The sequence below is a fragment of the Perca fluviatilis genome, chromosome 19 (assembly GCF_010015445.1).
Source record: "Perca fluviatilis chromosome 19, GENO_Pfluv_1.0, whole genome shotgun sequence".
Classification (NCBI taxonomy): Eukaryota; Metazoa; Chordata; class Actinopteri; order Perciformes; family Percidae; genus Perca; species Perca fluviatilis.
Window position 1 is genome coordinate 187,501 of NC_053130.1, and position 12,500 is coordinate 200,000.

The following is a 12,500-nucleotide window of genomic DNA, read 5'->3' on the forward strand; positions in this document are numbered from 1 at the left end:
TGCTCTGTATGTATGTATGTATGTATGTATGTATGTATGTGTATATATATATATATATGTATATGTATGTATATATGTATATGTGTATATATATATATTTTATATATAAAAAAAAAAATATATGTGTGTATAATTATGTGTATATATATATATATATACATATACTATATATGTATATATATGTATATGTGTATGTATATATAACATATATATACATATATATATGTATATATATGTATATATATATATTATATATATGTGTGTATATATATATATATATATATGTATATATATTATATGTGTGTATATATATATATATATATATATATGTATATATGTATATGTGTGTGTGTGTGTGTGTGTGTGTGACGTGGGAGCAGGGAATGTGGACCCAAACGCAGAGAGAGGCAGGCAGGCAGGAGGTGGATGTAACTCGGGGATTAAATGGCAGCAAAAGGCGGTAGTACAAAGACTGGAGAACTAACAAACTGACGGGCAAAAACACAGGCAGGAAAAAAACTCCGAGAACAGAACAGAGAAGCAACAATCTGACAAGACACAAAGGGAGACACAGAGGCTAAATAAACTGGGTAACGAGCAAACCCAGGACAGGTGACAGCAGGGCTGGGGAACAGGTGGAGCACATCAGACAATCACACAGGCGGGAAAACAGAAGAAGTAAACTGGACAAGACATGATATATATATATATATATATATATATATATATATATTTTTTTTTTATTATTAATAAGGGAAAAAATTCCACTAATTAACCCTGACAAAGCACACCAAAAGCACACCAAAACCATTTCAGGTGACTACCTCATGAAGCTCATTGAGAGAACACCATAATAGAGAAGTACATAATTCCATATGTGTTCATTCATAGTTTTGATGCCTTCAGTGAGAATCTACAATGGAAATAGTCATGAAAATAAAAAGGAAACACATTGAATGAGAAGGTGTGTCCAAACTTTTGGCCTGTACTGTATGTATATATATATATATATATGTGTGTGGACTCTGACCTGGGCGGACCCAGACTGGTAAACTGAAGCCCAGCTCCCTCTGATAAGATGGACCATAAACCTTTGAGCAGGGCAGCAGCTGATAAGCGTCTCCATCAGCTGACTTTATGAGTGTGTTTTGGTAAAGACGGAAACAGATCCGGACTGATTTCTTCACCGAGGATCTAGAACAGAACCTGGAACGTTTCTGTCAGGCTGGACTGGAGGAGGATGAAGAGGCAGAGCCGGGCCGGGCTGCAGGACCTCGGGCTGGAGCTGGAAACGACCGGAAGCAGAAACCCAGACCAGGTCAGAACCAGAACCGGGCTGCTGTCCAGTGTTTGTTTCAGTACTCTGGTAGGCTCAGCCGGGTGGAGATTATTAACTTTACTTTTTCTAAGGAGACACACTGCAGATATTATATTACATGATTACATGATATTATAATATCATATTACTGTTATTATAATAATAATGTCTGTTATTATAATAATATGTCTGTTATTATAATATATGTCTTTATAAAATTCTTTATTATAATATATGTGTATTATATATGTGTTATTATAATATATGTCTGTTATTATATATATGTTTATTATAATAATGTCTTTATTATTATCGTTATTATAATATATGTCTGTATTATATATGTTTTTATTATAAATTTTTATTATAATGTCTGTTATTATAATATAGTTTATTATAATATGTCTGTTATTATAATATCATGTCTGTTATTATAATGTGTCTTATTATAATATATGTCTGTTATTATATCGTTGTTATTATAATTATGTCTGTTATTATAATATGTCTGTTATTATAATATCATGTCTGTTATTATAATATGTCTGTTATTATAATATCATGTCTGTTATTATAATAATATGTCTGTTATTATAATATCATGTCTGTTATTATAATATGTCTGTTATTATAATATCATGTCTGTTATTATAATATGTCTGTTATTATAATATGTCTGTTATTATAATGTCTGTTATTATAATATCATGTCTGTTATTATAATAACGTCTGTTATTATAATATCATGTCTGTTATTATAATAACGTCTGTTATTATAATATCATGTCTGTTATTATAATAATATGTCTGTTATTATAATATCATGTCTGTTATTATAATATGTCTGTTATTATAATATCATGTCTGTTATTATAATATGTGTTATTATAATATGTCTGTTATTATAATGTCTGTAGTGTATTCAGGCGTCCCGGTCCTCGGTGTCTGCAGCGGTGAAGTCTGCAGCTCGCTGGGCGTCGTACTCCTGCAGCCGCTGGAAGCAGAGAAGAAGAAAACTGTCAGGTGACCCAGAGTCCTGAGATGTGATTGGAACAGTGATTCCCAGCCTGTGTCTGCGGCGCCCCGGTCACATGACAGCGGCAGTTAAACCGTGTTTCACTCTCTGATGGTTAAACTTTGCCATTAATCCGCAGCTACGGTTTGTTACACCGTTATAATCAACGTCACTAACAGATTGATACTCTTGGTGATGTTGTATTCGGGTCCGGATGGACTTGCTCCTAGGTCCCAATGTGGACCTTGGTCCGGACTTTGAGAAACCCTTACTAGAACCACTAACAAGGCTCAAAATAGCACTGTAATGAGGGTCCCTACATGTAAACACAAGCATTGAGAACTTTGTACGTGTACAGACAGTTTATTAAACCGTTCACGTATACAGGCGGGCGCCATCTTGGGAAAACAGTCACGAGCAGTCGAACCACTGTTATGTTACTGGTTACTGGTTGCACGGCGTTCGTGGTTCGACTGGTCGTGACTGTTTTCCCAAGATGGCGTCTGCCTGTATACGCAAATGGTACCGTCTATTTAATTATGATTTACCCTCTGCCCCGAAGGCTAGCGTTAGCAGCTAACCACTGGTTAGCGGTAGCTTGTTTAAAGCTAGAGACGCATTTGATTAACATGAAAACAGAACGGTCGACTCAGTACACATATGTTATTAACCCCTAGGGTCATTTTGCGCCGGAATTGTCCTATAAACACATGATTGTTCTGAAAAGCAGTGGTTCATAAACTTTTTCAAATCAAAACTGACACAAATTAGACCTCGGACCCCCATCTGATAAGCCTTTGTCCCGGGGTCCCCTACCTGCTTTTAGATGTGTTATGACAGAAAGTGAATGAAGCAAAATAGTCATAAAATCTGTCATTGTGTTACTTACGGATGAAATTCTAGTTAAATAAATGATTCCCGTGTTGGGGACCCCCCTGGAACCCCTTCAAGGACCCCTGGGTGTCCCTGGACCCCACTTTGAGAACCACTGCTGTAAAGTACTTGTAGAGACAATAAAATCAGCGCGTCAAGCAGCATGATGCACCGCTTCAGAGATGCTCCTGGTGTGGTTCGGCGCGTGGCGGAGGACAGAACCAAACCGCGGCGCAGCACAGGCGCTCTGGTGGCGCTGTATTAAAGTTTTAATATAAATCCTCTGCAGGTGTCCCGATGGAGACGAAGTTCAGAGGTCTGGCTGAGGATGATGACGAAGTTCAGAGAGACGAGACCGACTCATCAAATAAAAATCAACATCTGAATCAAAAACTGCTGAGTCACTTCGGACAGCTGGCCGCGACCGACCGGGACACCGACGAGGTAACACAGAGAGACGTTCCCCCGAAAAACAGTTCCAGCATCATTCAGACCTATATTTAGGTCTGTAGTGGTGGAGCCCTCATATGGTCATGGTTTAAATTAACTAGTAACTCATAATTAACTCATAACATTATTGTGTGTGTGTGTGTGTGTGTGTATGTGTGTGTGTGTGTGTGTGTGTGTGTGTGTGTGTGTGTGCGTGTGCATGTGCAGGTGGACCTGGACTTTCTGGATAAAGTGATCTCAGATGGAGCCGATCCAAACTGCACCGACAGGTATGGACAGACCGTCCTGCACGAGGTCAGTCTTTGTTTTAAACTCAACATGTTATTTATGTAAATATCCAGAAAATATAAGTTTTATTGGACCCAGTAATGCTGGTGTGTGTTCAGATCTCCCGGGCGTGGAGCGTAGACGTGATGCGGTTCTTTCTGGACCGCGGTTCAGACCTGAACCGGCCGGATCAGTTTGGAGTCACGGCCCTTCACGTGGCATCTGCGCTGGACTACCAGGACATGGTTCAGTTCCTGCTGGACCGGAAAGGTGCTCCTGTGTTAAATGATACCAGAAATTTCAGGAGGAAGACAGAAACAGGCCTTTCCTGCCAGCTACTGGCCTTTCCTATCAGTTACAGGCCTTTCCTGCCAGCTACAGGCCTTTCCTATCAGTTACAGGCCTTTCCTGCCAGCTACAGGCCTTTCCTATCAGTTACAGGCCTTTCCTATCAGTTACAGGCCTTTCCTGCCAGCTACAGGCCTTTCCTATCAGCTACAGGCCTTTCCTGCCAGCTACAGGCCTTTCCTATCAGTTACAGGCCTTTCCTGCCAGCTACAGGCCTTTCCTATCAGCTACAGGCCTTTCCTGCCAGTTACAGGCCTTTCCTATCAGTTACAGGCCTTTCCTGCCAGCTACAGGCCTTTCCTATCAGTTACAGGCCTTTCCTATCAGTTACAGGCCTTTCCTATCAGTTACAGGCCTTTCCTATCAGTTACAGGCCTTTCCTATCAGTTACAGGCCTTTCCTATCAGTTACAGGCCTTTCCTATCAGTTACAGGCCTTTCCTATCAGTTACAGGCCTTTCCTATCAGCTACAGGCCTTTCCTATCAGTTACAGGCCTTTCCTATCAGTTACAGGCCTTTCCTATCAGTTACAGGCCTTTCCTATCAGTTACAGGCCTTTCCTGCCAGTTACAGGCCTTTCCTGCCAGCTACAGGCCTTTCCTGCCAGTTACAGGCCTTTCCTGCCAGCTACAGGCCTTTCCTGCCAGTTACAGGCCTTTCCTGCCAGCTACAGGCCTTTCCTATCAGTTACAGGCCTTTCCTGCCAGTTACAGGCCTTTCCTGCCAGCTACAGGCCTTTCCTGCCAGTTACAGGCCTTTCCTATCAGTTACAGGCCTTTCCTGCCAGTTACAGGCCTTTCCTGCCAGCTACAGGCCTTTCCTGCCAGCTGGCGGCGCCTTTCCTATCAGTTACAGGCCTTTCCTGCCAGTTACAGGCCTTTCCTGCCAGCTACAGGCCTTTCCTATCAGTTACAGGCCTTTCCTGCCAGTTACAGGCCTTTCCTGCCAGCTACAGGCCTTTCCTGCCAGCTACAGGCCTTTCCTGCCAGTTACAGGCCTTTCCTGCCAGTTACAGGCCTTTCCTGCCAGTTACAGGCCTTTCCTGCCAGCTACAGGCCTTTCCTATCAGTTACAGGCCTTTCCTGCCAGCTACAGGCCTTTCCTGCCAGCTACAGGCCTTTCCTATCAGTTACAGGCCTTTCCTGCCAGCTACAGGCCTTTCCTGCCAGCTACAGGCCTTTCCTATCAGTTACAGGCCTTTCCTGCCAGTTACAGGCCTTTCCTGCCAGCTACAGGCCTTTCCTGCCAGCTACTGGCCTTTCCTGCCAGCTACAGGCCTTTCCTGCCAGCTACTGGCCTCACATTTCTTACACTACACACACCATTGTTATACAAGATGTTCAGCAGCGTGTCATTTCTCTCACAGTATTAAACATTAAGCAGTAGGAGTTATGTTTTTTGAGATAGAAGCAGGACTACCAAAGGTGCACCAGAGCCTCAACTCTGTGAAAACAACTATCTCAGACAGGAATCGTCATGGCAACCTTTAACTGCAGTTGAAGCTGAACACAGAACTCATTGAGAAATAATCCTCCATCACCTTCTTCTTACACATTCAAGCCAGCAGCATCCAGCATTCACACTGCAATCTCTACTTGGGGCTGTAGTTGCTTAATGTGTGTGTGTGTGTGTGTGTGTGTGTGTGTGTGTGTGTGTGTGTGTGTGTGTGTGTGTGTGTGTGTGTGTGTGCCTGCGTGTGTGTGTGTGTGTGTGTGTGTGCGTGCGTGCGTGCGTGCGTGTGTGTGTGCATGCGTGTGTGTGTTGTAGCTGACCCAGAGGCTCGGACTCTTTTGGACCAGCAGACTCCTCTTCACTTCGCTGCTAAGAACGACGCTGTGGGCTCTATCCGTCTGCTGCTGGGGGCCGGAGCCTCCATCAGCTGCCCCGACTACAAACACAGAACGCCGCTGCAGCTCGCCGCCAACCTGGGTACTACTGACATCATCACTGACATCACCGATGACATCCTTACAGTCCTTACTGAGTCAGAACTTAGCCTAACTCGTCTGTGTGTTGTCAGAGCGCAGTGAAGCAGCTCGGCTGCTGTTGGAGCTCGGCGCGAATGCAGGCGTGATGGACTCTGATGGACAGCTCTGTATAACTGCTCTGATTGGTCGGATGAGTCCAGTGGTAAATATAATAGAACTCAGATCATGTTGTAAAATGAATAGAATAAAATATAGTGAAGCTGCAACTGATTATCTTCCTAGTTGTTTGGTCTCTACATATTCACATTTAACAAACTGACATCACACAAGTTTCAGAGATTAATCTCTGCAGCTGTAGTAGAACCGGGTGTTTCCTGGTGTTGTGGTGAACGTGCGTATCCTGGTGTTGTGGTGAACGTGAGTATCCTGGTGTTGTGGTGAACGTGTTGTTGTGGTGAACGTGGGTATCCTAGTGTTGTGATGAACGTGTTGTTGTGGTGAATGTGGGTATCCTGGTGTTGTGATGAACGTGTTGTTGTGGTGAATGTGAGTATCCTGGTGTTGTGATGAACGTGGGTATCCTGGTGTTGTGATGAACGTGGGTATCCTGGTGTTGTGGTGAACGAGGGTATCCTAGTGTTGTGGTGACGGTGGGTATCCTGGTGTTGTGGTGAATGTGGGTATCCTAGTGTTGTGGTGAATGTGAGTATCCTGGTGTTGTGGTGAACGTGGGTATCCTGGTGTTGTGGTGAATGTGAGTATCCTGGTGTTGTGGTGAACGTGGTGTTGTGGTGAATGTGAGTATCCTGGTGTTGTGGTGAACGTGGTGTTGTGGTGAATGTGAGTATCCTGGTGTTGTGGTGAATGTGGGTATCCTAGTGTTGTGGTGAATGTGGGTATCCTAGTGTTGTGGTGAATGTGGGTATCCTGGTGTTGTGGTGAATGTGAGTATCCTGGTGTTGTGGTGAATGTGGGTATCCTAGTGTTGTGGTGAATGTGGGTATCCTAGTGTTGTGGTGAATGTGGGTATCCTGGTGTTGTGGTGAACGTGGGTATCCTGGTGTTGTGGTGAATGTGGGTATCCTGGTGTTGTGGTGAATGTGGGTATCCTAGTGTTGTGGTGACGGTGGGTATCCTGGTGTTGTGGTGAACGTGTTGTTGTGGTGAACGTGGGTATCCTGGTGTTGTGGTGACGGTGGGTATCCTGGTGTTGTGGTGAATGTGGGTATCCTGGTGTTGTGGTGAATGTGGGTATCCTGGTGTTGTGGTGAACGAGGGTATCCTAGTGTTGTGGTGACGGTGGGTATCCTGGTGTTGTGGTGAATGTGGGTATCCTGGTGTTGTGGTGAACGAGGGTATCCTAGTGTTGTGGTGACGGTGGGTATCCTGGTGTTGTGGTGAATGTGGGTATCCTGGTGTTGTGGTGAATGTGGGTATCCTGGTGTTGTGGTGAAGGTGGGTATCCTGGTGTTGTGGTGAACGTGGGTATCCTGGTGTTGTGGTGAATGTGGTGTTGTGGTGAATGTGAGTATCCTCGTGTTGTGGTGAACGTGGGTATCCTGGTGTTGTGATGAACGTGGGTATCCTGGTGTTGTGGTGAACGAGGATTAGTATTGTTGTGACGAGGGTATCCTGGTGTTGTGGTGCGCGGGGTATCCTAGTGTTGTGATGAACGTGGGTATCCTGGTGTTGTGGTGAATGTGGGTATCCTAGTGTGTGGTGAGCGTGGGTATCTTAGTGTTGTGGTGAATGTGAGTATTGGTGTTGTGGGAACGTGGTGTTGTGGTGAATGTGAGTATTGGTGTTGTGGTGGTGTTGTGGTGAATGTGAGTATGGTGTTGTGGTACGTGTTTGGGTGAATTGGTATCCTGGTGTTGTGGTGAATGTGGGTATCCTAGTGTTGTGGTGAATGTTGGTATCCTAGTGTTGTGAATGTGGGTATCCTAGTGTTGTGGTGAATGTGAGTATCCTGGTGTTGTGGTGAATGTGGGTATCCTGGTGTTGTGGTGAATGTGAGTATCCTGGTGTTGTGGTGAGCGTGGTGTTGTGGTGAATGTGGTATCCTGGTGTTGTGGTGAATGTGGGTATCCTAGTGTTGTGGTGAATGTGGGTATCCTGTGGTGTTGTTGAGTGTGGGTATCCTGGTGTTGTGGTGAATGTGAGTATCCTGGTGTTGTGGTGAATGTGGGTATCCTAGTGTTGTGGTGAATGTGGGTATCTGGTGTTGTGGTGAACGTGGGTATCCTGGTGTTGTGGTGAATGTGGGTATGGTGTTGTTGTGGTGAACGTGGGTATCCTGGTGTTGTGGTGAATGTGGGTATCCTGGTGTTGTGGTGAATGTGGGTATCCTGGTGTTGTGGTGAACGTGGGTATCCTGGTGTTGTGGTGAACGTGGGTATCCTAGTGTTGTGGTGGCAGTGGGTATCTGGTGTGTGGGCGTGTTGTTGGGTGAATGTGAGTATCCTGGTGTTGTGGTGACGTGGGTATCCTGGTGTTGTGATGAACGTGGGTATCCTGGTGTTGTGGTGAACGTAGTTGTAGTGTTGTGGTGGCGGTGGGTATCCTGGTGTTGTGGTGAATGTGGGTATCCTGGTGTTGTGGTGAATGTGGGTATCCTGGTGTTGTGGTGAGCGTGGGTATCTGGTGTTGTGGTGAATGTGGGTATCTAGTGTTGTGGTGATGGTGGGTATCCTGTGTTGTGGTGAGGTGGGTATCCTAGTGTTGTGGTGAATGTGGGTATCCTAGTGTTGTGGTGGGTGGGTATCTAGTGTTTGTGGTGAATGTGGGTATCTGGTGTTGTGGTGAATGTGGGTATCCTGGTGTTGTGGTGAATGTGGGTATCTGGTGTTGTGTGAATGTGGGTATCTAGTGTTGTGTGGTGAGCTTGGGTATCCTGGTGTTGTGGTGAATGTGGGTATCCTGGTGTTGTGGTGAATGTGGGTATCCTGGTGTTGTGGTGAATGTGAGTATCTGGTGTTGGTGGTGAACGTGGGTATCCTGGTGTTGTGGTGAATGTGGGTATCCTGGTGTTGTGGTGAACGTGGTGTTGTGGTGAATGTGAGTATCCTGGTGTTGTGGTGAACGTGGGTATCCTGGTGTTGTGATGAACGAGGGTATCCTAGTGTTGTGGTGAAGGTGGGTATCCTGGTGTTGTGGTGAATGTGAGTATCCTGGTGTTGTGGTGAACGTGTGTTTGTATTATAGCGTGGTGTTGTGGTGAATGTTAGTATCCTGGTGTTGTGGTGAACGTGGGTATCCTAGTGTTGTGGTGAATGTGGGTATCCTAGTGTTGTGGTGAATGTGGGTATCCTAGTGTTGTGGTGACGGTGGGTATCCTGGTGTTGTGGTGAATGTGGGTATCCTAGTGTTGTGGTGAACGTGGGTATCCTGGTGTTGTGGTGAATGTGGGTATCCTGGTGTTGTGGTGAACGTGGTGTTGTGGTGAATGTTAGTATCCTGGTGTTGTGGTGAGGGTGGGTATCCTGGTGTTGTGGTGAATGTGAGGTATCCTGGTGTTGTGGTGAACGTGGTGTTGTGGTGAATGTTAGTATCCTGGTGTTGTGGTGAGGGTGGGTATCCTGGTGTTGTGGTGAATGTGGGTATCCTGGTGTTGTGGTGAACGTTAGGTATCCTGGTGTTGTGGTGAACATTGGGTATCCTGGTGTTGTGGTGAGCGTGGGTATCCTAGTGTTGTGGTGAATTTGGGTATCCTAGTGTTGTGGTGAATGTGGGTTTCCTAGTGTTGTGGTGAACGTGGGTTTCCTAGTGTTGTGGTGAACGTGGGTTTCCTAGTGTTGTGGTGAACGTGGGTATCCTAGTGTTGTGGTGAATGTGGGTTTCCTAGTGTTGTGGTGAACCTGGGTATCCTGGTGTTGTGGTGAACGTGGGTATCCTAGTGTTGTGGTGAACGTGGGTTTCCTAGTGTTGTGGTGAATGTGGGTATCCTAGTGTTGTGGTGAATGTGGGTATCCTAGTGTTGTGGTGAGGGTGGGTATCCTGGTGTTGTGGTGAATGTGGGTATCCTGGTGTTGTGGTGAATGTGGGTATCCTAGTGTTGTGGTGAACGTGGGTATCCTGGTGTTGTGGTGAATGTGAGTATCCTGGTGTTGTGGTGAATGTGGTGTTGTGGTGAATGTGGGTATCCTGGTGTTGTGGTGAAGGTGGGTATCCTGGTGTTGTGGTGAACGTGGGTATCCTGGTGTTGTGGTGAATGTGGTGTTGTGGTGAATGTGAGTATCCTGGTGTTGTGGTGAACGTGGGTATCCTGGTGTTGTGATGAACGTGGGTATCCTGGTGTTGTGGTGAACGAGGGTATCCTAGTGTTGTGGTGAACGAGGGTATCCTGGTGTTGTGGTGAACGAGGGTATCCTAGTGTTGTGATGAACGTGGGTATCCTGGTGTTGTGGTGAATGTGGGTATCCTAGTGTTGTGGTGAACGTGGGTATCCTAGTGTTGTGGTGAATGTGAGTATCCTGGTGTTGTGGTGAACGTGGTGTTGTGGTGAATGTGAGTATCCTGGTGTTGTGGTGAACGTGGTGTTGTGGTGAATGTGAGTATCCTGGTGTTGTGGTGAACGTGGTGTTGTGGTGAATGTGAGTATCCTGGTGTTGTGGTGAATGTGGGTATCCTAGTGTTGTGGTGAATGTTGGTATCCTAGTGTTGTGGTGAATGTGGGTATCCTAGTGTTGTGGTGAATGTGGGTATCCTGGTGTTGTGGTGAATGTGAGTATCCTGGTGTTGTGGTGAATGTGGGTATCCTAGTGTTGTGGTGAATGTGGGTATCCTGGTGTTGTGAGTGAGCGTGGGTATCCTGGTGTTGTGGTGAATGTGGGTATCCTGGTGTTGTGAGGCGCGTGGGTATCCTGGTGTTGTGGTGAGCGAGGGGTATCCTGGTGTTGTAGTGAGCAGGGGTATCCTAGTGTTGTGATGAGCGTGGGTATCCTGGTGTTGTGGTGAATGTGGGTATCCTAGTGTTGTGGGTGAACTTAGGTATCCTAGTGTTGTGGTGAATGTGAGTATCCTGGTGTTGTGGTGAAGCGTGGTGTTGTGGTGAATGTGAGTATCCTGGTGTTGTGGTGAACGTGGTGTTGTGGTGAATGTGAGTATCCTGGTGTTGTGGTGAACGTGGTGTTGTGGTGAATGTGAGTATCCTGGTGTTGTGGTGAATGTGGGTATCCTAGTGTTGTGGTGAATGTTGGTATCCTAGTGTTGTGGTGAATGTGGGTATCCTAGTGTTGTGGTGAATGTGGGTATCCTGGTGTTGTGGTGAATGTGAGTATCCTGGTGTTGTGGTGAATGTGGGTATCCTAGTGTTGTGGTGAATGTGGGTATCCTGGTGTTGTGGTGAACGTGGGTATCCTGGTGTTGTGGTGAATGTGGGTATCCTGGTGTTGTGGTGAACGTGGGTATCCTGGTGTTGTGGTGAATGTGGGTATCCTGGTGTTGTGGTGAATGTGGGTATCCTGGTGTTGTGGTAAATGTGGGTATCCTGGTGTTGTGGTGAATGTGGGTATCCTAGTGTTGTGGTGCGCTTGGGTATCCTGGTGTTGTGAGTGAGCGTTGTTGTTGTGGTGAATGTGAGTATCCTGGTGTTGTGGTGAACGTGGGTATCCTGGTGTTGTGATGAACGTGGGTATCCTGGTGTTGTGGTGAACGGGGGTATCCTAGTGTTGTGGTGACGGTGGGTATCCTGGTGTTGTGGTGAATGTGGGTATCCTGGTGTTGTGGTGAATGTGGGTATCCTGGTGTTGTGGTGAACGTGGGTATCCTGGTGTTGTGGTGAATGTGGGTATCCTAGTGTTGTGGTGACGGTGGGTATCCTGGTGTTGTGGTGAACGTGGGTATCCTAGTGTTGTGGTGAATGTGGGTATCCTAGTGTTGTGGTGACGGTGGGTATCCTAGTGTTGTGGTGAATGTGGGTATCCTGGTGTTGTGGTGAATGTGGGTATCCTGGTGTTGTGGTGAATGTGGGTATCCTGGTGTTGTGGTGAATGTGGGTATCCTGGTGTTGTGGTGAACGTGGGTATCCTGGTGTTGTGGTGAATGTGGGTATCCTGGTGTTGTGGTGAATGTGGGTATCCTGGTGTTGTGGTGAATGTGGGTATCCTGGTGTTGTGGTGAACGTGGTTGTTGTGGTGAATGTGAGTATCCTGGTGTTGTGGTGAACGTGGGTATCCTGGTGTTGTGATGAACGAGGGTATCCTAGTGTTGTGGTGACGGTGGGTATCCTGGTGTTGTGGTGAATGTGAGTATCCTGGTGTTGTGGTGAACGTGGTGTTGTGGTGAATGTTAGTATCCTGGT

The 12,500-nt window shown here is 46.0% G+C and overlaps 1 protein-coding gene across 3 annotated transcripts in view; it reads left to right on the forward strand.

Moving 5' to 3' along the window:
• Positions 1 to 974: 974 nt before the first annotated feature.
• LOC120548279 (transient receptor potential cation channel subfamily A member 1-like) overlaps positions 975 to 12,500 on the forward strand; it is a 43,380-nt gene continuing 31,854 nt past the window's right edge. For 2 of the 3 annotated variants that reach the window (XM_039784408.1, XM_039784406.1), the window contains exons 1-7: positions 975 to 1,318; positions 2,236 to 2,341; positions 3,496 to 3,650; positions 3,864 to 3,950; positions 4,043 to 4,193; positions 6,039 to 6,200; positions 6,292 to 6,401. In XM_039784408.1, coding sequence (XP_039640342.1) covers positions 1,241 to 1,318; positions 2,236 to 2,341; positions 3,496 to 3,650; positions 3,864 to 3,950; positions 4,043 to 4,193; positions 6,039 to 6,200; positions 6,292 to 6,401 — 849 coding nt within the window. In that variant the 5' untranslated portion in view covers positions 975 to 1,240. The remainder of the gene's footprint in view (positions 1,319 to 2,235; positions 2,342 to 3,495; positions 3,651 to 3,863; positions 3,951 to 4,042; positions 4,194 to 6,038; positions 6,201 to 6,291; positions 6,402 to 12,500) is intronic. The other variant, XM_039784409.1, reaches the window with a different exon arrangement.